This window comes from Nelusetta ayraudi, unplaced genomic scaffold (assembly GCF_046127955.1).
Source record: "Nelusetta ayraudi isolate G7.1 ecotype Tasmania unplaced genomic scaffold, CSIRO-AGI_Nayr_v1 ptg000002l, whole genome shotgun sequence".
Classification (NCBI taxonomy): domain Eukaryota; kingdom Metazoa; phylum Chordata; class Actinopteri; order Tetraodontiformes; family Monacanthidae; genus Nelusetta; species Nelusetta ayraudi.
Genome location: NW_027466052.1, coordinates 4,936,315 through 4,962,405, shown reverse-complemented (window position 1 = coordinate 4,962,405; position 26,091 = coordinate 4,936,315). Strand labels below are relative to the sequence as shown.

At 47.3% G+C, this 26,091-nt stretch overlaps 1 protein-coding gene across 12 annotated transcripts in view; it reads right to left on the bottom strand.

The window, feature by feature from the left end:
* The window catches only part of myo9aa (myosin IXAa), an 85,077-nt gene that overhangs the window by 50,931 nt on the left and 8,055 nt on the right, over positions 1-26,091 (bottom strand). For all 12 annotated transcript variants that reach the window (XM_076018867.1, XM_076018887.1, XM_076018940.1 and 9 more), the window contains exon 2: positions 12,603-13,567. In XM_076018867.1, coding sequence (XP_075874982.1) covers positions 12,603-13,478 — 876 coding nt within the window. In that variant the 5' untranslated portion in view covers positions 13,479-13,567. The remainder of the gene's footprint in view (positions 1-12,602; positions 13,568-26,091) is intronic.

Below are 26,091 nucleotides of genomic sequence, written 5' to 3'. Positions count from 1 at the left end.
TACTGGCTCAGAAAGGCTATTTATGAGCCTCCAACACTGGCATGATCTAATCGTTGCCGGGGCAAAGATCCGTTTTAGACTTGCGTCCGTCGCTCAAAACGTTTATTTTAACGGCTGGGTGGGGACGGTGTCAGGTTCGAGTCGGGCCGCAGACGTTGAGGGCGGGAAGATTTACATCAGCGTGAGTCACTTGGCTGCTTATATTTGTCGGGATATGATTAATCTCTAAAAATAACAAGGAATGAAAAAAAAAAACTATAGCAGGCAAAGCAGGAACCAGACTTGCGCCTCCGTATACACAAGCGGAGGAAATTACTCACAGGTAGACACAAATCTATCTATCTATCTATCTATCTATCTATCTATCTATCTGTCTATCGCTCTATCTATCTATCTAAACAATCTGACTGTCCCCTTTCGAGTGTGACAGGCAGAAAGTTCATCCAGCTTCCTTACAACTTCTTCCCTGACAGCCCCGCCCACTTTCCAAACGCTCCCGAACAAGTTCATCAGGACAATCAGCATTCAGAATCTCCCTTTTTTTGTGTGCGCGTTTAAAAACATTTTCAACGAGAAAAAACAGACAGAAACAGGGCTCAGTTCTCAAAAGGGGTCCAAAAAAACCCTGATGCAACGCGCGCAAGAAATCACCTCCACACAGCTTATAAAGGAGCACAAAGTGCTGATGGGAAGCGAAGAGAGGAGTGACAGACGCTCAGGCTTCAGGGTTGATGAGATGGGAGGTAAACAGTTAGCCAGCGGTAATACAGGCGCAGCGCAGAGGAGGCGTTAATCCTCAAGGGTTGAAAAGGTGGGGAGGCACCAGCAGCGGCAAGTGGTGGTGACGAAATCCCAGAGACAGAAATGTCATGAGTTCCATCTCATTTGGCCTGTTCAAGGCTGTGAAAAGTTTAAGACGATTCTTTTAACAAGGAAAACATGGGAGGAGCCTCAAGTGCGTCTCTCTCTCTCTCTCTCTCTCTCTCTCTCTCTCTCTGTCATTAAATCAGAATGTGAGGACTTTGACTGTTGCGTGACTCCAGGGCCCTCCGCCCCCCTCCCGGGGGACTGGCCTGGTCAGCTGACCCGACGGCGACATCGTGGAGGGGCGAGCGAGGCGCAAGTCAATTGGCTTCCCTGCATGGGCCGTGTTTGACAAGTGCTGAGTAAATGTGCTCAGCCATTAGGAAAACAGGCCTATCTCTGAGCAAACACTTGTCCCACTCACGCCGGGAGCCTGCGTCAATATGCAATTTCTCAGTGGCAGCAGCAGCAGCAGCGAGTTGCCGGGACAAGGCGCCGCACCTTCCCAGGTCCCTCCACTCCTCCGCGGAACAAGAGACACATGAGAAGTATGTCAAGTTGAAATCTTAATGGAAATAAAAGCTTCTTTAAATTAAATAAAGTGCGGAGTTGTAGCAGCAGAACTAAACTGGGTAATACTCTAATCTGAGATGTTTGTTTGTGAGGGAAGAAAACCATCTCTGGTGAAAAGTCAGAAAAGGTCAGAAGCAAAAAAAAAAAAAAAAAAAGAGGCAACAGACGCCGCAGGACAGAAACATGAAGCTAATTTTTCATCCATGTAATTCATAAGCCCCCCTTTAGTCTCCTTACAGCAACAGTGCAGAGCGGCCGCTAATTGTTGTTCCAGATCGGTCACCGCCGGTGTGGGCCTCGGCCGCTCGCCCTCACACGTTCTCAGGTTGGTGTTTGCACAGAGAATCAGAGCAGCGGGGTGAAGCAAGAGGGAAAACACAGGGAGGATTAAAACACATCGGCTGGTGAGAACTACCAGTGAGGAGGGAAAACAAGGCGGCGCCTCGGCAGATCGGATTTGTGCTGATCGGACACATAATGGCAAAACTGTTTGTTAGCGTTGACGGCAGACGACTGATGTTTAATCTGGATGCCGCCACGAGGCGGAACTGATGAAATGTCGTAACCCCGCGTGACAAGTTTGGGAAAATCCCTTCATTGGAGGTTATTTTGCGGCGCTGCAAAAAGAGCAGAGCAGAAAAACAGTCTCGCTACACATGAAAAAAGAACACGCAAACAGTTGTTGAGGTTGCAAATACGTGGAGACGGAGCGTGGAGGAGCGTTGTCCTTCCTGCACGGTCAATCACACAATGTTCCTACAAACAACAAGGAGTGAAAAGTTGGACATCACTTTTAAACGCTAGCTTTCAGTCAGTGTCGCTTGGCTTGTGCTTTGCTGACATGTCACATGCTATTATGCCAAAAAACCTGCACCGTGCACGCAGCGTCATGTCATTATTGTGATTTTATGTCAATTGTTGTATTGTTTCGGGGGCTACGGATGACATTTAGCAGCAGTGTTAACTCTAGCGTATTTACAGTGAGTACTCATGTACTCAGTATGCACTGTCCTGGCTAAATAAACTTAAAAAAATAAATAAATATATTAGCCGGTGTTAACATAAGCGTGATAATAGAATTGTTTGCAGTGTTACATATTGGCAAAGACACAAGATGCATAATTTTCTGTCTTAAAACTGCATTTTTTTTTCTTCCATATATTCCAATTTAATAGATAAACCTAACACTCAATTTGAGCTGTAGCCGCGTGTCGCTGATGGAAATAAAGATGAGACCATGTAAACGTTTGATTACCTGCGGGTGTTTACAAACACTGTTAGCGGCTAATGGCGCAGAACAGCTACTGGAGAGTCACGTCACCTCATTGCTCTCACTTTAGCCCAGATAATACAGTGTGTGTGCGCTGAACGCCGCGCAGCATGCGTGACCTCCTGGTCGCGAGCCAACGCCCGGGTCACAGGAGCAAAAGCTCCGTCCACACACCCCTGCCGTGCTGGGCCAAAGTCGGAACAGGTGGTCTGATCAGCGGCACGCCCGTATGTAGGCCACACGCCCGGGACCAGGCAGCGCCACTCCGAGGCCGCTGAGGCAGGTGAGGGCAGTGACTTAGCACAATCAATAGGCTAAAGCTGAGCCACGTGGTCGGAGGCCAGAAAGGAGGTCAATCCAATTAGCCCGAGCCGGGACACACAAACATCAGGACTCCAGCCAATCCCGTGCAGGCATAATAACCCTCCTCCTCCTCCTCCCTCCTCCTCCTGTTCCTCTCCTCCAAGCCACACACAGTTGCATTGCACTCAAGTCAGACATGCAATTGCACGTATTTAAATGGAAAGTTTAAAAATGTGGCAAATCTCCAAGTCATACCAGCGGGTGCGTTCCCTTTAATTATCAGTGCCGTTTTTTTCAAACTACAAAATGCTCTGAAGTGGTCACTCACCACATTCATCACAGTATATGACCAAAATGTTGCACTGTCCCTTTAAAATGTGATAAAACTCCGTCCCTCTCTTCCAGCCAGATCTCGCCGTCGATCAAGACGTGCAGCTTCTACGTGTCCGAACCCATCAAATGTCACAATTGAGAGGAATTCCACAAGCGCCGCAGCCATTTCCAGAGCGCACGGCGAGGCGGAGTCACACTTATCTCCCACCGGTGGGTGCATTGCGGGCCGGCGGAGGCGCTATTGCAGCTCCGAGCCAATAGAGGAAGGGAAGGTGCAGAGGGAGCGAGAAAGAGGAAGACGCTAACCACTCGTCGCTTCCGGCCGCTGATACCTTATCAGGGATTTCCAAAGCCAAAGTCTTATCTTTCCAGAAGGAGTGGGTGGGTGGTGGTGGTGGGGGAGGGGAATGACCCTCCACCACACATCCAAAACAAACTCCCAGCACACTCCTCCGCTGCCCCCTCTCCCGATGCTTAGCGCTATTATTCTCTTTGGCGAATCCGTCGACACATCTGGATTAGGTTGGGAGAGCAGGATGACCGCCGAAAGGAAAAAAAAAAAAGAACACACACTGAGGTCACCTGCGAGGATTTAAGCCACTGGAGCGAGGAACTTTGGGCGCTTACGTAACGGAGTCCGTCCATGACGGAGCTCCACCGGCCCTCCGGGTTTCACGTCTGTGCAGTTGAGGCCTCTCGGTCTGTTCCTGGCGTCATCGTCATTGTCATCGTCTCCGGTAATTAAAGAGGAAAGGCTGAGATTCAGCGCAAGAGAAAAAAAAAACAGACGCTATCCTCGGGATGTTTGGCAGAATCAAAGGGTCTTTCTTATGAACATGTGTTTTCTCTCTGCTGTGGCTGGGAGTGGAGGGCGGTGGAGGGGATTCAGGGGACGCGACTGTACATCCACACGCGTCCCGGACACCCACTCTGTCAGGAAACAAGGGGGGGGGGGGGGTAAAAACAACATCTGGCCAGCTGCAGTGGGGTGTCGGCGGGGAAGAGGGGCGTTCATCATTCATCGCTGCTGATTGGTAATTATCCTTGTCAGCCCTGGAGCTTCTTATCTAACCCGCGGTGTCGGAACATTGAACAATGCTCCAAATCTGTCCAACACATTTCATGAGTCCTGGTGGAATAAAGAAGCGCGATTGGACAAATCTTGCATCTATCATCCACCCAAGGAGTGCGGTTAGTTAGACTCTTTGCGATTGGCTCAGCAGAGGGCTGACAAAAACTTTTAGGGAGCTGTTGAGGTACTTTAGGATTTACGTACGTTTAGGATTAGAAGTTTTATAGAAGTAAAATTCAAAATCAAAGTCAAAGACAGATTTTATTGTTCTTGGGATCCTGAGTTGAACCGACAGTCTGAGTCAGTCTAGTTTGACCTTCAACTTTAATTCATGATGTTTGCCTCCATGGTGAACCCTTGTATTTCTGCTGTAACACTGACAAATCTTTGAACTTTGTAAAAAACTCTGAAACACTGAACAACAGCGACGAGTCTGTGTTTCCTGTCCATTTTCTGTCTGTGTCACTGATTCACTGACGCAAGTGGGCTCTCGGCTGCTGGTCGAGTCAGACAGCAAGTGCTGACTGTGGGGTGTGTATGTGTGTGTGTGTGTGTGTGTGTGTGTGTGTGTGTGTGTGTGTGTGTGTGTGTGTGTGTGTGTGTGTGTGTCTGTGTGTGTGTGTCTGTGTGTGTCTGTGTTGCTGACAAGGCACCTGCAAACTGTGCTACACTCAGGCCCAAATAAAGAGCCAGTGAGGGGACACAAACAGTCACATTGTCGCTCTGCCGCTTCCGTCTTTTGCTGACGGTTTGCTCAAACTGTGTGTGTGTGTGTGTGTGTGTGTGTGTGTGTGCGTGTGTGTGTGTGTGTGTGTGTGTGGGGTGGGAGGGGGTTTCAGAGCCTGGGCTGCAGATGCTAAAAGAAAGGTCACTCTATTAGCCTGAACACCTGCTAGAAAACACTGACCGCCAACAGCTCAGGGTCTCAGGTGGTGCCCAGGTGGGCCGGTCGTGCAAAGTTACTGACGCAGGCCCAGGGCTTCTCTGATTGGTCGACGATTCGCACCCAACTCAAACTCAGGAGTCCCGGGAGGCTAAACACGGCACATTCCTCAAACAGTAGCTGGTTTCATCTCGATTCACGACTTTGAACACAAAACACCAAGCCAGCCAGCCCACATAACAGAAATACACTCTCCAGGAATTCCAACGCCTGCGCGACTTGTAAAAGGTCAAAGTCTGAACAAAGTTGGCCCGGAAAGCCACATCGGGTGACGGCTTGGGGACAAAATGATTCACGTTTCCTGAGGCGCTTTTTTTTTTTTTTTTTTTTTTATTTGCGTGGCTGAGTAATGACGGTTTATGAGAGCTGAAGAGAGCCGAGGAAGGACGTGGTCATCAAGATAAGAATGAAACGCTCTGCACATTTACCCGTCTTTATTGTTTTATGAACAGTAGTAAAAAAAAAAAAAAAAAAATCAAACACGAAAAACAAAAGCGAAACAGCCGATCATGGAAAGAAAACTCAAAGCGAAACTCCAGCGTGAGGTTATAATTTAGTCCATTTGATATTAACAGCAAAGAACCTTTAAGTGGAATTGCATAAAATGATTGTAAATGAGGGTGGTTGAGTAAGAGAAATCAAAAGCTGGTAAACACTGTGTAAATGTAAATAATTCATATAAATATAAAAAAGAAATCTGTCCACATAGATGTAAACAGATGATTTTTTCCTTCCTTTCTTACTCAAAAAAATACTTTTTTTTCCTTTATTTCTTTTTAATTCATAGATATTTCAATTGCACTACATGTTGCTGTAATTATGTATGTAAGTAAATTTCCCCAATGTGGGACAAATAAGGGCATTTTAAAGCAGGTCTGGAGGGCAAATGTCTTCTAATGTCCCATCAGTCCGTAATATCAGCGTCTCAACGGCACAAAGTAACAAACTTCCACTCGGCCTTTTGCTCCAGCGCCGTCGCCGGCCTGCACTGCACTGCACTGCACCTCCTCACCCCGGCTTCACCTTGCCAGGACCGCAACACTCTGCTGCAACTCTGCACCAAAGCCGAGTGACACTGTGCAGAGCAGCTCCCCTTCCTCACCAGGCCTGAGGGAAAACTCAGACTTTCTGGAAGCGGTAAATCCAGTTTGGGTGCGTGCTTATCTTCACGGGAGGCCTCTGGGAGCAGATGGTATTAAACATACAAGTGCGTGTTGATGTTTTAATGCATCAAGGTGGAAAACCGCTGACCCGGCTTGACTCACAGCACCGGGAGTGTTTCTGTTGGCCGGGAGAACGAAGGAGAAGCACAACAAAGCGCCCGGGCGCAGGAAGTGCGAGCGTTCAGCAGGGAACCCAAATCAACTCACGGCTTGTTTATGCCGCTTTCCTCTCAACGTTGGAAAACCGAGGCGATTTTAACTGACAAAATATACGAAAAGTTCAATCTATTATTTATTCAGAGGCTTGCAAACACTCATCTGAAAATAAATTCAGCCAATCTTTTCCAGTTCATAAAAGTCACCCCTTCAGAAACAAGATAACTCATAAAACATTGTTTTTACTACTTTTTGTGAAGAGCAGTCCCACATCTAAGTATCTGCCAATAATATTAGCTGCATGCTAGCAAAGCTTGCCTATCTCAGATGTAGGGCCCTATGACTCAAAACAGAATTGCAGAACTGGCCAATAAAAACGAAACTCATCGAATGAACTTCCGTTTTGTTTTGTTTTTTGCTTCTTTGGGAAGCATGAGTAATGGTTTATCAAGGGAAGAAAATTCCCAGTTGAGCCCACGATGGTGATTTGTGAGACCACACGCACCTCCCTCCAAAATAATGGCAGTATTTTCGAGCAGTCTTCCCAGCAGCTGATGAAGTCAGAGAAATACAAAAAAACGGACTTGTCGACAAGCTCAAAAACGAAGCCTTGAGCGATGCGCTGCGTTGCAAACTCTGGCAACAAGTGTTGATCGCAAACACACCTAGACCACCTCTGGCCTGAGGCCAGCGTGAAAAACCGAGCTCCATTAAAGCAAGTGTGAAAAGCTAAAGGAGATTTCATACATCCTCTGCTCCTTTGTCTCTGTGAAGTGATTACAGAGCAGCTGCAGCACCTTGACGAGGCCCCAGTGGAAAAAACGCCCCATTAGCCGCGTTGGAGCCGTGAACTCTGTTCCTCCGAGCCCCGAATCTGGGAAAGCCGATCTTGATGATGCTCCGTCGGTGAGCGAGGTAACCCCATACGCCTCCTTCCCCACCCGGGGGACAACAGAAGACAGCTGAGCTCATATTAAGCCCCCGTTTTTTTTTTGCTCTCAGTGTGGAGACAAATGAGTGCGTACTTCCTGTAGCCAGGAAGTAATCATTAGCGTCAAAAAACAAGAGTGTAACAGAACCTGTTCCTTCTAAATGTCACATGTCAGATGACTGCCGTCTACAGTTACCTCGAGATTATTTGAGCCCAAACCCCATTTTTCTCCTCCCCGGAACTAAACATCACGTCTTCTTTTGACACACGGCACTTGGCAGCGTCACACGGAAGAATAACAGTTTGCGCATATCTGTTCCGTGAACCCTCGCACACTTCCAACATGTATTTTTAGGCCAAAGGCGCATTACAGTCCTGACTCACGGCTCCGCTCAATCGCTCGGTAATTTACTTTCAGTCATTCTTAAATGTCAGGTAACAGCAGAACACCGGATGTCTTGACAGGCTGGCATCTGGATTCCAAAGGCCGGGTAGTAATTTAAAACCAGGCTGGGAAGTTTAACAAGACGAGCGCAAAGAAGCCAACGAGGACCTCCAAAACAACACTTCTCCTGGGGATGAAAGACGACACAAAGGGAAGAAGAGGGGAGCCAACGGCGCGGGAACCTAGCGGCCATCAGGCAGAGGCTCGGTCTTTCTGCCGCAGTCTATCATTAGCGATGGACAGAGCTGAACAAATGTGGATCCGACGGAGAAAACAGACTGCAAATGGACGTTAATAGCCGCTCTGCGGCGGCTGGTTTCCTTCCAACCTGCCATTGTCTTTCAGCTAATGTCTGATGTCAAGCTCCGTGTCACTCCTATTGGGATATCGCAAGCTGTTTGCAAGCTATAAAACAAAAAAAAATAAAAACAGGTGAGAAAAAAAAGAACAGAAACTGGCCGTATTTTCCCTGCTAATGTTGCTGCAGGCTTTGGGGGGGGCGCAAACGTTCAACATACCAAGCCGCCCGAGGAGGCAAAACTACCAACACAACTATTTTTAACAGTAAATTCCAGAGTGCGAGCATATGCCTGCAGGAATTCCGGGTGTAATGTCCATCTGAGTCGTATCTGCCACACGAAGGTAAACATCGTGAGCAGTGACAGGCGGCAGATAAGAGCTAAATCAACACCGGGCGACGTATTTGTCATATTTCACACATCTTCAATGGAAGGGAGGGTCGACTGGAGTCCAAAGGTACGTGAGACAGGCCAAGTAGAGCCAGTGGACTCCCAGTAAAACCCAAAGGAATTTAAACTTCAACATTTACAGCATAGACGGCGTATATCAAGCCTGCATTCATTACATTTTATTTCCCCTCCCGTCACCTCCTCAAACCGACATTGATTAATTGAGCACTTGCGCGACAGGTCTTGTCAGGATCTTAACACGCAGCCGCAGCCGCTGGCTGGCCTCCAGAGGCACCAGAAACCTCTTGAAAATGATATCCGCAATTGAGATGCAGAAGAAGAAAGAAAGAGGGACCCTGAGGGTGAGCTTCAGACAGATAGCAGAAAAACATCTTTGTTCCGCAGTAGTAACATCTCAACTTCAGGCTCAACGCATCTGGAAGATTCTCTAGTGTCTCAGTGGAGGAAGTTTCTGACACTAAGCCAGTGATGGACACAGAGGGAAAAAGAGGGAAAAAAATAAAACCCTTTGTTTTCTTGATACATTCTTGAGGAACATTCTGGTATGTTGTTTTGTTACTTAGAATGGAAACTCAGTCCCGTCATTTCGGTAACTAAAAATGGCTATTTTTAACATGTAGGCGTAGCAAGAATTAAAAAAAAAAAAAAAAAAAAAAAATCTAAAACGGAATTCAAGCAGCCATCTCTAAGGTGGTTTTATCTCCGCCGCAAAAACCAATATGAGAATTTAGGTTTCAAACATTTTTATATTTGCGTTCATGTGTGCAGAAACAAATCCCAACCCCCAAAAAAGAAGGAAAGTTTGGATCTTCTTTAGCATTTATACTACTAGCATAGCGTGACTGTTATTGATATTTATCGACACAGACAAGGTAGTATACATATAAAATTGCAAATTTGAGATGACTACTAAAGTATCTATCTATCTATCTATCTATCGTAGTGATCATTGTGTCATTGTAGAATTTCTGACATCTTTAGAATTTAATTAGGCTGTCTCCTGCCGAAAGGCAGCAACGACGGCCATAATTGACTCTGTCTCCCGGTGCCACGTAAGACTACCGCTGTCCACCCACCAAAGATTTCACCACAATGTTCTTCTTTCATCATAGCCGGGCCAAAAAAATGGGACAGTCTGCTGCGACCTTAGGACTCCTGAATGACGTCACTAGATATAGATATATGATGTTCCTTCAGTGCGTCACCATAGGCCTTCCTGTTCAACATTTACAGTGTCCATTCCAACAAGAGGAACAAAACATCGACGTTTCCAACCAATCAGAACCACTGCTGTGGGATGACTGAGGCTCAGCTCTTGTCATTGGCAGCCCAGTCACGGTTAACCTTATAGCTGGAACATTAACTGGAGTCGATGCTGACACGTTCTCACAGACACAACCTTCATTGGACTCACAGAATGAGGGGCCAAACTCGTTGGGATGAAAAATGACTCGCCGCCACTACGCTTGATTAAAGCCGAAGATGAATAAAACAAGGAGTGATTTCAGAGTGGCAGCAAAGAGCGTTTTAACGTCCACTACTTTAGTCGACTCTGCTGAACGAAAAACTTGAAGGGAACGGAGATAAATACACCCGTGAGGTAATGTTGGCACGCCCCTCCAAACCCTGCGCCCCGCTCGCTCCACTATCTCGCTCTGCAGTAGCACCAGGATTTGGCATCAATCACTAGCGGGCAGATACGTAATCTCGCTGTGCAAACAATTAAAGGCTGCTCCTCGGCACTCGGAGCTACTCACTCGTGTTGCTGCGTTGACGGTCGGCCCAATGAGCTTACACATTAACCCCCGGGGGTGCGCCGACTTAATGGCATTCCTGAGCGCCATGTTTGCTCGAGCGTGGACAATAAAAACCGCGTTGAGAGCTACTTGTTGCACAAATTGTTGACTCACCGCTTACCTTTGAACTTGACCTCCAAAATGTTCACTTTGAACAAAAGAGGCAAGATTTTGTATTGTATCTAGAGGAATATATATACATGTATATGTATATATATATATATATATATATACATACATATATATATATATATATACATATATATATACATGTGTGTATATATATATATATACATATATATATACACATATATACATATATATACACACACATATATATATATATACATATATATACACACATATATACATATATATACACACACATATATATATATATACATATATATACACATATATACATATATATACACACACATATATATATATATATATACACACACATATATATATATATATATATATATATACACACACACATATATATATATATGTATATATATATATATATATATAAATATAAATAAATGTGTACATATACGGTATATATATATACATATACACACATACATATATACATATACACGTACATATATATTTTTTGGTAGAACAGCAATGTGTCATAAAACAAGAGTGCGTGTGTGTGTGTGTGTGTGTGTGTGTGTGTGTGTGTGTGTGTACACAGTCAGGTAAAGAAAAAGCAGAAGAATTTCTGTGTGCAGTGCCATGTTCTTCAGCCAATAAATTGGTGTCAGCTGACAGCTAGCCATTCAGCCTCTTGATAAATTACAACAACGCTCGTTATGATCAGAAGCCAAGTGTTTGTCGTCATGAGTGGCTTCATTGTCCCAAGAAAATAAAAAAAAAAAACTTACGCAACCTTCAGGAATTGGCTGATGTTGAAATGAGAAAAGCAATGCACACCTGTCAAGTTGTCAAGGACTCTCGACACAAGGTGCATCACAGCGACAGGTCCCAGGAGAAGCAGGAGAAGAAGAAGTATATGTGTGGAATGCCCGTGAGTGATGTGAAAACCTGTTTCTGCCTCAGTGTTGGACGGAGCCTCCGCGAGGTCTACCTTGAGACCTTGAGACAAGCTTTCAAACTCGCAGGGACACACGGCCTTACCGCGCTAGTAAACAAGAATCTACGACCCAACACAGTGTCAGCACACGGACTCCGTGTGGATAAAGATTTCCTTCTGTTAATCCCTGCACAGCTGGACTGAAAGTGCAATAAACCTCTGCACGGGGACGGACACGACCGCAGGCCAAACACTGACACACTTGTAGCTCGACGCTGTTGTGTAACTCGTGTTGAAAACAGAACAACTTTTTTTTCAGCCACAAGTCAGTCAGCATCTGGCAACATCTGCCAGCCTAAGACAATACTATGGCAAATACAGACTTTGACCTTGTTAGGCACCGTTCTGCACCTACCGAAGGAACTGCAAGAATTCACCTTCATCAGGTACCTCAAGCTTACTCGCAAAAGACCCCATAAGTGCTAGATTAACCATGGAAAATATAAGACTAATCATTGTAAAGATAAGACTAATCACAGTAAACCATCGATGGCTTGCAAATTTCAATGTCACAGTAGCTGATTTGTTCCAAATAAAGTTTCTAAAATCACAAGAGAGGGAACGGAGGAGGAGTGTTATACAGAGCTGTGCAACTTGGACAGCAGCGCATACATTTATAAGACAGACACAGTTCATTTTGTTGCTGGGAAGAACCGAAAAAGAAGAATATACATCCTGCTCTCTTGCAACGCCATATTTCTAAGGAAGCCTGGTGTGGACAATCTAGGCCGACTAATAGCACGTTTGGTATTCAGGGTGAACGGCTGAAGGTGACCGAGGTATCCAGGCTTGTGTGCGCAGGCCACTGTAGCTCACTGGCAAGCTCAGGAGGGCGAGAGAGAGTGAAAGACGCTAAAATGTAGCCACTTGGTGTCGCTGTTTCTTCTACAACTCTCCAGATATTACAAACTTAACCTTTATCAAAACCACTTTACGCCTCAAACATTCCCTCCGAGTAACGCAAGAAAAAGAGAAAAACACAAGTATCCTTTGCTTACCTCCAACACTGGCCCCGCCCCCAGGATTATCTGCTCGACTCCGCTGGCAAATCCCTTCTGGCTGAGCGCCGTCAGATGATGAATAAGGAAGTTGGTGCTCTGCGTCTTGCCCGAGCCGCTCTCCCCAGATATGACGATGCACTGATTGGTCTCCCGCTGCAGCATGGCGTGGTAGGCCACGTCGGCCACGGCGTAGATATGCGGCTCCAGGTGGCCCAGTGTGTGATTGTCGTACATCTTGACGTACTTGGGGTTGTAGATGGGCAGGAACTTGAAGGGGTTGATGACGATGAGGATGCTCCCCACGTAGGTGTAGATCTTCTCCTGCAGGAAGCGCGAGCGCAGGTTGTCCAGCAGCGAGCGCTCATTGAGCTCGGGCAGGTGGCACAGGTCGGCGTGGTCGCCCTGCGAGCTGGGCTGCGGCAGGAGGCCGCGCTCCACCATGCGCCGCCGCTCCTCCGTCACCTGCAGCCACATCTGGAGGCTGCCGCCGTAGTGGATGGAGCCGTCCAGGTTCTTCTGCCGGAGCAGGAAGCGGTAGTCGTCGCCGCCGGACAGTGGGCGGAGCTCCAGGGCCACGCGGGGCCACAGCATCATGCGCTGCACGGGGCAGTCGGACGGGTTGAGGATCCATTCCTCGCCGCCAAACTCCTTCACCTCGGCCAGCACGTAGCACTTGGTGCGGTCCAGCTGCAGGCGCTCGATGACGCGCTCGATGGCCTCGGCGGCTGTGGTGGTCTTTCGGGCGCTGATGGGACAGTAGATGGTGCCCTCGGCCAGGGCGCCTGGGTAGATGCGCACGGTGAACTCGGAGTTCTCGTAGCGCTGCCGCCGGCCCAGGGTGCCCAGGCCCACAACGCCATCGCGAGCACTCATGGCGGAGCTGGAGTTCCCATGAGCAGCAGCACCGGCACTGGCGCGTCCTCTGCTAGGGATGGCGAGGCCCGAGAGTCAAGACATTCCCACTGCGGCGCCGGAGAAGAAGAGAAACACACACACACACACACACACACACAAAAAAAACACAGGTTAGTTGCCTGAAGAATTGAGAGCTGAAGAAAATCACAAATCCAACCAAACGAGCAGCCAAAGGACTCTCAAGTTTATTTCGCACTGCACATCCACGATGTGCACCGAACGTCCAACCCATCTTTTAATCCAAGTCCGGCCCACATCCTTCTGACAGATTACGAAATTTGTCAGATTATCACACAAAGTCCTCGTGTGTTATTATGCAATCGACCAAAGGGGCCAAATTATTTTGCAGGAGCAGGACAGGACACGCCTACTCATGAAGGATAAAGGACAAATCATGGGGATCCATGGGATTACCATTAACACACACACACTCACACTCACACACACACTCACACACACACACTGACTTGTGGGCGCACACATAAGCTCTTGCCAACACCCACCAGGCTCGGCAGCTGCCGTCCTCTTTGCTGAATACACAATCACGCCATTCACAAGTTCCCTCTTTAATACACAGCGGAGGGGCACGATGGGGTGAGAGGAGGCCACCGAGAAGAGGAGCCGAGGAAGAAAGAGCGTTTTGATGGCCGCGTCGCCGCTCCGCCGACTCTTCTTTTTTAAAGGACGTGTGAGGCTCTGGAGCGCAGCCGGCTTGTTAGCCGCCAATAAACAAGGGAACATAGCACACATGGACAGCATGACTCGAGTGTGATAATTCTCCCATTGATCGCTATCACTTCGACCACCGAAAGGCCCAGTGTGTCGCAGTTTGTAACAAATTCATTGGCCGACTTTGTTTTGCACGTTGGTGGAACTTGTCATTCTCAACACAAACGTTGCCGTTTCTTGGGATGCTGTAGTGGTAGCGTAGTTTGTTTGTTTTAAAAAAAAAAAAATGCTAACACATTAGGATCCATTATTACTACTTTTTCTTTTGTTTTTGTTTTAGTTGCTGTTTTTTTTTTCCCTTTACCGGAGTGCTAACAATGTGCATTATTATTTTATCCAAAATGATTCACTTGTTTTATGTGATATGCATAAATAACCCAGTAAGATATGAATCATTAAAAATAAAAAGAAAAGAGCAATTAAAAAAACAGTGCGAGCCGACACTGCTGCTATAGGACCTCAACAACAGTTGAGCAGAACAGGAAAATGTTATCGGAACCTCTGAAAACGTAGAAGGTGAAGATCCGACATTTGCGCAAACCATCCCTTTCAGATTAAAAGCGTGCCCTGCACTGCAACAAGCGCCGCGATCCAAACAGCGGTTGGCATTAATTGCTTTTGCTGAATTGGACTGTGGGTTGCAGACACAGACAGAAGCATTGAGCCTCAGCAGACGCGTGACATCACTGCTGAGGTCTCGGCAGCAGCGTCCCAGCCAGACAGAGGATGAGCGAAAAGCCAAACATTAGACACATGTCCAGTCTCACTGGAGCTCAGGCCGGTGTCAGAAACCCGGTGAAACACTCTTCTGTTTGACAGGTGACACCATCGCCTGTCAAGGACGTAAAACCTTTATGTAAACACCTGCTGCGATGAGCAGTTCTTTGAGTACGGGATGACTCAAGGTGCAAAACAAACAGTCGTTCCGACGAACAGCTGGTTTTTGGTCCGACTCCACCCATCTTAATAGATGGAAAAGCTTCCGTGACTCTCTGTGCATTTGAGTTGGAGAACTGATTGGCAACGCAACGGGGGCGAAACTCCTCACAGGCACATCAGAGATTCATTTAAAACAATAGAAAGAGAGAGAGGGAGAGAGAGAGAGAGAAGAGAGGAGAGGGTGAAAGAAGAAAAAGGGGGAAAAAAAGTGAAAAAACAGGAAATGGAACGGGAACGCGCAAGGTTGGCGCTGCGGCGCGGCTCACAAAGGACTCCAGCAGGGAAATGATACAATGCTGCTCTCCTGCTCATTTCCTGTCGCCCCACATGTAAAGCTCTCGTGTGCCATGTGTCGCCTCAGCAACTTTGACCGCCCAAATACACACACACACAAGCCGGGCCTCTCCCCTTTTCCAAAACATACGTGTACACACACACACAGACGCACGCGCGAACTCGCGCACACACACACGGCTGAACCTCAGTTCCTTGCATGTTCAGTGTGAGCTTTGAGCTATCGGGCCGGCCGACCTGGAACAGATGGTCGGCTCGCTGCTTAAAGGATGGAAAGGGGTGTGTGTGTGTGTGTGTGTGTGTGTGTGTGTGTTGGTGGGGGTGGGAGGGTTAGAGCTGTGGAAGAGCTGGACGGCACAGTAACGCCACGGCTGCTGCTGCCGCTGCTGCTCTACACCTCCAGATTGTACAAGACTGGACAGCGTTGGGTTGGGAGCATCTGAACTATGTAGAGGAGGGCGTCGATTTGAATATCCTGAGCGGTGGAATGGTTTCCGCCCTTCCAAAACATGGTTTAGAAACACTTCATAGGCCTCTTGCAGGGCGGCTTGAGGTTGACAGGATAAATTGTTTGTTGGGGCAAAGATGAAAGAACGTACCGGTCTCACTGTTTTTTTTTTTATTTTATACTCAAAAATACTGTTTGGGTGGTTGGGTTTCACATGAATTACACTCCCATTTACAACTGGAATCAAAACACAACCTGCATCCGTGTACGTCGTCCCAATAAGCTGATTTAAGAACCGTAAAATGGGGTGTTTGAAATCCCATAGGCCTGTGTTCTTCCAGCCATTATAATGTGGTTGGGTGTCATGAAAAAAAAAAAAAATCCTCTCGTGCTCATGTCCCCATATCAGAGGTCTGCATCACGCAGCTATTGTGAGGCTTTCTAAATTTAAGGACAATCACAGTCAGTCAGTCCCGCCACTAGAAATACGCCCACACACTGAAATGTTCACCAAAAGCTACCAAAAAAAAAAGGTTCCAACAATATCGTCCTTGTGTCTGAGATTAAAACATGTCTCTGGATAAACGGCATACTTTTTTTTTTTTTCATTCTTCCTGCCTGCGTTTTGCACGTACAGTGAAAAAGGTCAACTGTGGTTGGAGGGACTCAAACAGGCAACTGTAAACTGGAAGAAAAGAACAAGAACATTCACTCCCCTGCTGCAGTGCATGAGACACTCCTCTGCTAAAATCTCCAGATGGACAGGAAGCAAGAAGAAGAAGACCAAGAAGAGGAGGAGGAGGAAGGGGAGAATGTCTGAGGCGTGACGTAATTCCACCTGAGGACTGTGTAAACCTGACTCTGTGCAGGAGGCTGATGTGGACAGAAAGTTTGGCTGTGACAGCTGAAGGGGGGGGGGAAACTGCACTGGACTTTCTGAACCAGAAACAGATCTGCTTACATCACCTGAGAGGCCTTTGGATTAAAAATCGCAGCCCGGTAATCTGACCTGGAGTCAGAGCTCCACAGGCCTTTCTCTTTCTCTGAAGAAAAAAACAAAAAACAAAACGCAAGCAGTTCAGGACAGAACCGATCTGATATCGACTCCGGCGGAGGCTGGAATTCCCCAGAGCAGCAAACAAAGACAACATTTCATGCTCGCAGTGGCTCCAGCTTTGTTCTGATGCTATCAAAGTTTTCCGGGACAAATAATGGAATTTATTATCTGTCCTCGGATCTCTGGTTCAAAACTACCAGGAAACCATTGTTGTAATCAGATATGGGCAAGACGTGAATTGAACAATTCAGAACGATGAACTCCTCCCCATCCCCCGACCCCAACCCCCAACCCCCAACCTATCCAAACAAGTCGCCGGAGTCGTGTTGATTTAGGTCACGTCCACAAATATGCAGATATTTTTAGAAACGTGTTTTGACAAACGTTTTGACATCTCAGTCTCACGCAAAAGAAATTCCAGGCCACCGAATTTGACATTTCCTGAATAGCAAAGCAAGGATTTTCAAAAATTCTGCTACTGTATGTCCACGGAGGCATTCAGAACAGAGCAACTCTTTCGGAATGAAAGAAATTTCATTCCGAAAGAGAGAGGTGGTTTACGCCAATCATTATTCCAAATGGCGTCCGTGTACACACCCATTCAGATCCTGTCTTCCTGGTTGGGGTAAAATTATCTCCACTGTGCATGTGTGCTACGACAGCGTGACGCGTTTCCGTCTTTGTGGCAGCTGCCCGTTTTTCGGCAAGCAGAAAACATGGGAGAGAGGGAAGCAAACTCGGTCTGCTGCAGACACAACTTTCTTGCTGGATATTTTTGAAAAGATCACAGCGCAAAGAACGAAGGAGCCGAGGACGTGCAGAGACAACGCTCGTTTGTTTACAACTCAGGCGGAAGTATAGCTTCTTCTTTTACGAATATTTCCGAAAAATTAGATAACTCTGATGTCCAACTATGATTTACTCTGATTAAACGCTTGGTGCATGTATACGCACGTCATGATCGGATCATTTTTATTTAGTGTCCGTGTAACCAGTGGATTTGGAATTTACCATCAACCAAGGTTTAGATCAGATTGGAGAAATTTGGGCATGTAAACATAGCTATTGTTGACTTTCTTCGAGTTCCTGCAGTGAGGTGGAGTTCAGAAGTTCCAGTGTGGACTGGAAGCACAGAGCAGAACAATAACCCACTCAGAGTTATCAGCTCACCTGTGTGTATATTTCTTCTGTAGGTCAGATAGCGTGATGAGTCAAGTCTATGGCACCACCAGCATTTCGAGAATTGAAACATCACAATTTACAGAATGTGGGGCAGGTGCCAGAAACTGAAATTGAAACATGAACGTAGAAGCACAAAAATCAAAAAAGAATTCAGATATTCTTGGATTGGGATCGGTATCAAAAAAACTAGATGGTTAATAAAAAAAAAAAAAAATGGGGCTAGAACGCATCCAGCCTAAAATAATAGTTCCTCTCTTTCCCTTTACAATTCTCGAATCTGAACTTTGAGATTCCCTCTGACAGGAAAGGGAGAAAAGTTTTACGGCGTGAGTCACGCACACTCTTCAACGGTTGCCATTGTTGCCCAGGACTGAAGGATCAAGTTTGGTCAGCTTTCTATGCTGTGAAGTCATCTCTCTGGAAAAAAAGGAAAAGAAAAAAGAAATAGAAAGAAGCCGCTGTGGGGCGTCTCGCCGACAGCTCGGCTCGAGCGTACCGCAGCTCGGCAGCCGGCGTGCGAGTCAGCACGGGTTTGTGAATTCTCGCGTCGAAAGCTCACAGCTGCGCAGTGCCGAGTTTAGCCTCCGCGTTCGCTAGTTGAATGTCACAGGACGGCGGCCATGTGACAGCCGATTTAGCACGCCTGACGCTGGTGTTGAAGGTTCGTTTCAGAGGCAACGTGACAGTTGAAGTCGGGGTTGAAAAAATTGTTTCTTGCAGCTTTTGGTCACAATGAACCAAACAAGCGGCGGCGGCTTTTCCATAAGGTGGGCGTGTCCTCTTGCGTCAAAACGTCACAGTTTCAATTCACCCTCGTCTATTTTTACGAGTTATTTAGACCACAAGATCGCGATGCGACACCTTCGCCGGGCACCCGAGTGCTGTCAGGACATTTTATTGACTTCTCACTTGCCGTTTAGTGCACAGACAGCACACCGCAGGTCTGTTCCCAAACTCTGACGTAGTGACACTGAGTCAAAACGACGTGTTTACAGTGACTGGATTCAATTGTCTTGGCTTCTATCTTTTTTTTTCATTTTGCAACAGAGATATCGTGATCGCCACTTCACTTTATTGGCACGATAAAAACGAGCCAATTACGTCGGCGCATCGACAGATAAAGCCACGCGCGATAAAGCGACAGACACAAGAGCCAGACTCAGCCAGATATGCGGCTCACATACCACGCGGAGACACGTTTTCCTGCTTTTAACAACGCTCCCCACGCAGGCCCCGCCTGACCTCCACCCCTCCCCCACAACTTTACCAGGGAAAGGAAATTGCACTCCAGACATGCAAACGCGTACTGTACGCTCATAAAACCCGCCGTAACAAAAGGGGAGGGGCTCGGGAGCGCGCTTTCAAAGTTGCCGCACGCTTCTGTATGCGTGAACTCTGGCAGGAGCAAACTCATTCAAGTCCGCCGGCGCTTCCGCGCCTGTTTGGCGTGGGCATCACGACACAAAGGCGTGTCGAGAGCAGGCGTTCGGAGCATCCGACAGCAGGTGGTTGATTAACTTCCCAAACAATGCTTGGTCCTTCTAATTAGCTGGATGCACGGCGTGTTTAGGCCCCTGGGTGAGCGTCCACTGAGTGGGTCGTAATGGGCGGAGTTTATCTGGGAACATGAGTCACTGGGAGCTTGTAAACAACAGCAGCTACCACAGCATCGTGGGCAGTTTTATTAGAGTTGGACAACATTTCTTGGTGAAAAGGTTTTTCTCTAACCCTGAGTGTGAAAGGGCCGAGGTTACTTTGTTTAAAGACGCAACAGTTAGCTGTTGCCCCTCGATGACAGAGGATATTTGACTTTAATTTAATGCGACAGAGAGAATGGTTCATCGAATCACCTGTGAAAAATCTCACCTTTTCTAGACACCTTGTGTTTCTCTCCCAAATCAACATGCAAAATCTATCCGGTGCAACTTGTAAAACCTTCCATCTGGTGTCTCAGATTGGCAGCCGCTTATTGTGACAAGGACTTGAGGTTCAAAATGTATGCCCATGTATGATCGCAGGGCCTTTACTTGCTGTATTTGTGTCTGCGCAGAAAGATTCTGATCACCATTTCATGACCTTCGCCAACTAGTTTTGAATGCTCTTCTTTGTTGGTTTTGCAGAAAAACTAGAAGGGCGGGCTGGTGATACAATGACAGGCTAAAACGTCTCCATAGGTTTTGGGGTGGGGCATCAGGTATGACACATTTCCTTACATAATGATCATCAAAGAGCTAAAAAGATTTCTGACCCATTTAGAATTTTTTTTTTTTTATTATTATTATTGTGCTTTGTGTTTTTCGGACACGTTTGCCATTACAAGGACGGCTGATGGTTCACTCCCCTCGACGTGACAGAGGTGAAGCGGCCCCAGCTGCAACATGAAAGGAGCCGAGGGGTCAGCTGATTGATGCGGCAGGGAACCTGCCCTGCGAGCGCCGACATGCTGGACAAACTTGCGCATAATTATAGGTCACCATTACCTGCTGGCCCCCAGCCCCACAAACATATCGATGCGAAACTCGAGACGGCCTCTGCAGAAATAGTTCCCCTTCAGCCCGGAGGCAACAGCCTTGACCTCACGGAGCTGCAGCCCTCCAGCCGTTGAAACTCTGCACAGCAGGTCTCTGAGTCTGAATTGGTGAATTTACACAATATTTGTAACGATAATATCAGTTTAAAAGTCTGGTCGCATCAGCGTTAGACAGGAAAAAGGCGGCAAAATGAATCATTCCAGGCCAATCACAGCAACCGGTGCTGTTAGCCATCAATGCTAACAGCCGCGAGGAGAGTTTGTCGGCCTGTGCGGATCCTTTTAGCCGACGCGTTTTCATAGGACGTTTCATCCTATATTTAACGCTCTAAAGGGCTGTAAACCTCATTGGTGGCCTCGAAATCTTTCAAGCGTACACACTTGTGGAGCGAGCCGGTGAGTCACCAGATCAAGAGCCTGCTGAGTGCTTCTTCTTACTCCAAGCGTTTCAAAACAAACATCTGGTGATGACGCACTGTGTTTGCTTCCACGCTGAAAACGTGGACTTTTCTTTGGACATTTTCAACACTCTTCTTGCACTTAATGCACCCCGGGAGTCCTGCCAGGAATACCTACTCCTGCTCCACTTCTACAGTCTGCCTGCCGTCTCCCGACCATTTCAATATTTAGACAAACGGTCGCAGAAATCTCCTCCAGGTTGAATTTGGACATTTGCTCCATACGTCCGCCTCCGACTGCATCCCGACAGCTATGCGCCGCTTCCCTTGGAGAAGTGTGCTAAGCGTTTCTGGGTCGCAGCGGTGAGGCTGTCCACAAAGTGAACGGTTGACAGAGGTTAACTTTCCTGCTAGACGCTGCGGTAAATTGGCTGTAACATGAGGATATGGCAGAGCAGCCTCCTGTAACTTTCCCCTGTATTTAGCTCACTGCGGAATGACCGTGTTTGACGGTAATTTGGGTCGATGGAAAAAAAGAAAAGGAAGGGGAGTGCGGAATGCCAACGCCGTAGTCAGCGTCTTTGACATTTGGGCCCCCCCCCCCCAAGTCGCGACTGGTTACAGGCAAATGATTCCTACGGCTTCCATGTGAGCTCAGAGCTCCAGAACTGGAGGCGGCGAGCAGCTTTCTTCTCTAATGATACAATATTTTCTCACTGACGGGAAAATCAAAATCTATGAATCTTCCCAACATAGAAGCAACAAGAACAAGAACAAAACTTTCTTCAAGCCTGTTTTCCATCCAAACCCAACTTAAGTGAGTAAGTGGAGGAAATTGCTAGTTTGGAAGTGAGGAAGTTTCTGTAATTCATCCTCAGTTTATCAGGAATTTTCTTTAATCTGAGACAAAATATCACTAGTACAGTATACCATTGTCATTATTTGTTTTCCCAACAGCACCCCGACCAGAGAATTCCTGGTTTGCTCTTCTGTTTGAGCCTTTGGAACTACTGTAAATCTTTTGACTGATGTTCCACGGCCCCGAACTGCATTCATTCCAGGTTTAGGACACCCGAGTCAGTGAGAAACAAGCTCCATCGTCCTGAAGCGACGTTCATAACGTGGGCATTTTTGTGCGGGTTACACACAAAACAAGACATTTTGCATTATTCCACCTCAAGAAAAACAGAGGACGACACTGCACGCTGAGTTCAAAACCAACCAGTGTCCATTTCTTGACGGCTCAGAATTAAAGCGTGGGATTCGTTCACGGAAAAAAGACAAAAAGAAAAAAGGAACACAAAGAAGACGAAAAGCTAGCAAACGGCAAAGAGTGCCATCAGATTTTCTCTCTCGCTCTCTCTCTTTCTCACACACACACACACACACACACACACACACACACACACACACACACACACACACACACATACATACACACACACACACACACACACACACACACACACACGTGAAAATAGACCTCAACATACCCAGAAAAGTAAAGGTGCTGATCACTAGATTGCTGGATCAACTGGGCAACTGGGAGCTGAGCACTGTCACTGTTGATTTGAGAAAGTTGGAGGCTCTAAATGACAATGACTGTACAAGGTCCAGATGACTGTGCCCCGCCCGGCCACGCTAAACACTGAAGCCTGGCTCTTTAAAAGAAAAACACCTACAAAAAAAACTAAACTGAAACTGCGGGCCCGAGACCGTAAACGCCACAGTGCCTCTGCTGTCACCTCAAGGAGCTGCACTTCCTGCGTCCACTCACCGGACAACCACCGCAGCTTGGAGTGTCACTCAGAGGCGAATCGGCAGCAACAACGTGTCTCCATTTCTACGCACTTTCAGTCATCGTTGCGACTCCGAGGCAACATAATCGGACGTCAAACTGTTTGCCTGCTGCATCTTCCGGGGCTCCAGGCAACAAAAGGCTGTTTTATGGATGGGGGTAGGGATGGAGGGGATTGGGATGGAGGGGGAGGGTCATGAGAGTTTCCAACAATGCGACACAACCAGTCCTGTGACATTTCAGGCGATCGCAGATGCGAGAGGGCCACTCTGAGTGCTAACGTTGCGCAACATCCCCCACGAGGTAATCTATCATTACTTCTCGCCGAGCGCCACTGCGGTAATCGCTGCGATGCCGAGGAAGCGCGCGAGACAATAACCCAGCGAGCCAAACAATTCGCGAGCCAAATGATTTGAGGTTTTCCTCGCTTCAAACGATCCGGACGAGGCGGCCGCCCTCAGCCGATCGGCGGCAAAGAACAATCAAAACGAACCTGTCACGTGCCTTCGTTCAACTGGCTTCTCCTGCACCACCAATGCTGCGCAATTAAGGGAAAAACAAACGAACAGGAAAAACGAAGCTTCTCTTTGCTTGAAGCACACCGCCGGCCGCGCCGCTCAAATATTTCGTGTCCTGCCAGAGGAGTGTCGGGACGAGGGCGTCGCATTAACGATGTCGGAGGGAATCGTAAAAGTTAACATGTCTGAGCTCAGGCTTTAATGTGGGGCGGCGGATCAAGGAGGCGCTTCAAGGTGACATTGTGGTAGGACTCGGATGACGCCACCAGAAAAATCACTTTTTTTTTTCTCTTCCACGCGTCTCAAGACTACCGTGAAGACTCTACAGGGCCGCCGGGTGCAACGACTGCGTGCAAAAGCGCTGCCTGTGCACTCGGGATGAACTGGCGTGTTACATTTTATTGTTTTTAGAGAGTGGAAAAACATTTTTCCTCTCAGGCTTCAGCCTGGAAACATCGAAACGGCGCTGCACAGCCGGCGCTTGGCTGGTGGGATCGGAAAAAAAAACAAAACAAAAAAAAAAATAACAAGAGCGAGGCCAACTCCCCACTTCCATCGCCAGGAAGGCGCATCATCCCCAGCTAGTTCGTGTCTGATGGTTTTCTATGAGATGGCTCCAGAGAGAGATAGAGAGACAGAAGGAAAGACAATAAAAGTCAAACTGCGGCTGAACCAGAATGAAATTGATTTGTGCACATTTTATAGAACCCGGTGCCAAACGTGGATACAATTGTCGCAACGATATGAAAAGAAAATGTATCATCTTTCGATGCTGAATTCTGATATAAGAAAGTAAATCTCAGCGTCTGCGTTCCAATAACCTTTGGGCATACGTGTGCCAGGATTTTAAGTCGCTGACGATTGGCTTTCACATTAGAGGCGTGAACTAAAGACACTCGCAAACTTTTGGCTCCACTTCATCACGATCAAGCAACGTTTGTGCCGAAGATGTAGCAGCAGAGGACAGGAAGACATTTGGAGGAATTCCTGATTTGAATCATCAGTAAAATGGAAAATAAAAGTTTTGTATTTTTGTTGTTGCTCAAATCGACTTTAAAACTTTTGGTATCAAAACAAATTATTGTTCTGGAACCTGCATCGAAACCATGGTATGAAAATAATTATTGTGTCAAAAATAAAAATAAAAACCTCTACCACCTCCGGCTGCTGACATTTTTCTGAATTTTCACCACAAGGTTTTCAGCAAGAAGAAACATTTTTCATTTTTTGCTAAAAAAAACAGCGCATCTGTGAGTCGGAAAAACAAAACAAAAAAAACATTTCAGAGCGCGATCAGAAAATGAAGCAATTCTTTGCAGGGCTTGCTGAAAACAGTGTATGAAGAATATCAGTGTCAGTGAAGCAACACGACACCATTCTTTAACATGCACAAAAAGACACAGAGGGCCCGACAGAAGAGGAGAACGGCTGGAGGAAAAAATGGGAAGGCAGACTGGAAGCAACCAGGAGGTATCATTGACCCGGATTACGTTCACTCCATTTCCCCCTCAGAAAAGGGAATCTTCTGGGCCAGACGGAGCCATTCAGCCGGCCCTGGCCCGAGGGGAAGACGGTGCTGAGGAGGAGCCGGGACGCCGCCGCATTCCCCGCAATTCAACAAGCAGAGAGATAACGCAGCCACCTCCAGGGAAGCCTGCGAGGAGACAAACACAGCGTCCCGACAAACAAACAGCACTGATGTGAATATTAGGTGTATCCCCCCCCCCCCCCCCTGCTTCCGCTTCTGACTTCTTGGGAAAACCAGATCACACTTCTGATCTGTCCCACTGGAGCATTTAAATCAATCAATCAAAGGCGCTGCCAGCCCCATTGGGAGCATTTCAGGGTTCAGTGTCCTGCCCAAGGACGGGATTTGAACCGCCAACCCTTCGATCATCAATTTGCGGCCGCAGAGAGACTCCTCGTCGTCGTCGTCGCCCTCACGGCCGATTAGCCGCCGTGTGTTTGACGCGATTAGCTGCTGCTGAGGTTTTTCCTCCTGCGAGGCGTTCGCCAACAAAAACCGCTTCCTCCTGGCGGCTACCAGACACCCACGTCGAGACGCTTTTCAAAAGACATCCGCCCTCACCCCCACCGAATCGCTGCGTAGGCGCCGGTGATCACAGCAAAACACACAATCCAGCATGATATCCGGCACAATTTTGCAACCGAGGCGCTGTGTTTGTGCTCTTCGCAGTGTGTTTATTATCCTTTCAGAGGGAGGTTAAACCAAACTACCAAACTAAAAACTGAAATCTGTACGGGATGCATTAGACCTCAACCGTGACCAAAGGCCGCAAATGGCGAACAATTTATGAAACCAATGTTCTCCAACAATAATGTGTGTGTCTTGACTGTCGGCGAACTGACACAACAATTTGCGTCATTTCCTCTTTTTTTTTTTTTCGCCAAGTCTCGTGCGGTTGCCGCGTTGCTTCGCTGAGCTTTAAGTGCCGCCCCGCAAAAATGAACCCAAGTGAAAACGCTGCATTCCAGGAAATTTGGCGGCTAGCAAAGCATGTGAAAACGGCAAATTCCTGCACCGTTTTAGGTGTCGGTTTACAGGCATTGCGGAGGAAACGTCAGTTTTGAAAAGTTCAGAACGTTTTGCTCACTACGCTCAAATCTCTTTTTAGGCACAAACATAAAGCAGAGTTTCTGCAACGTTCATACTTCCA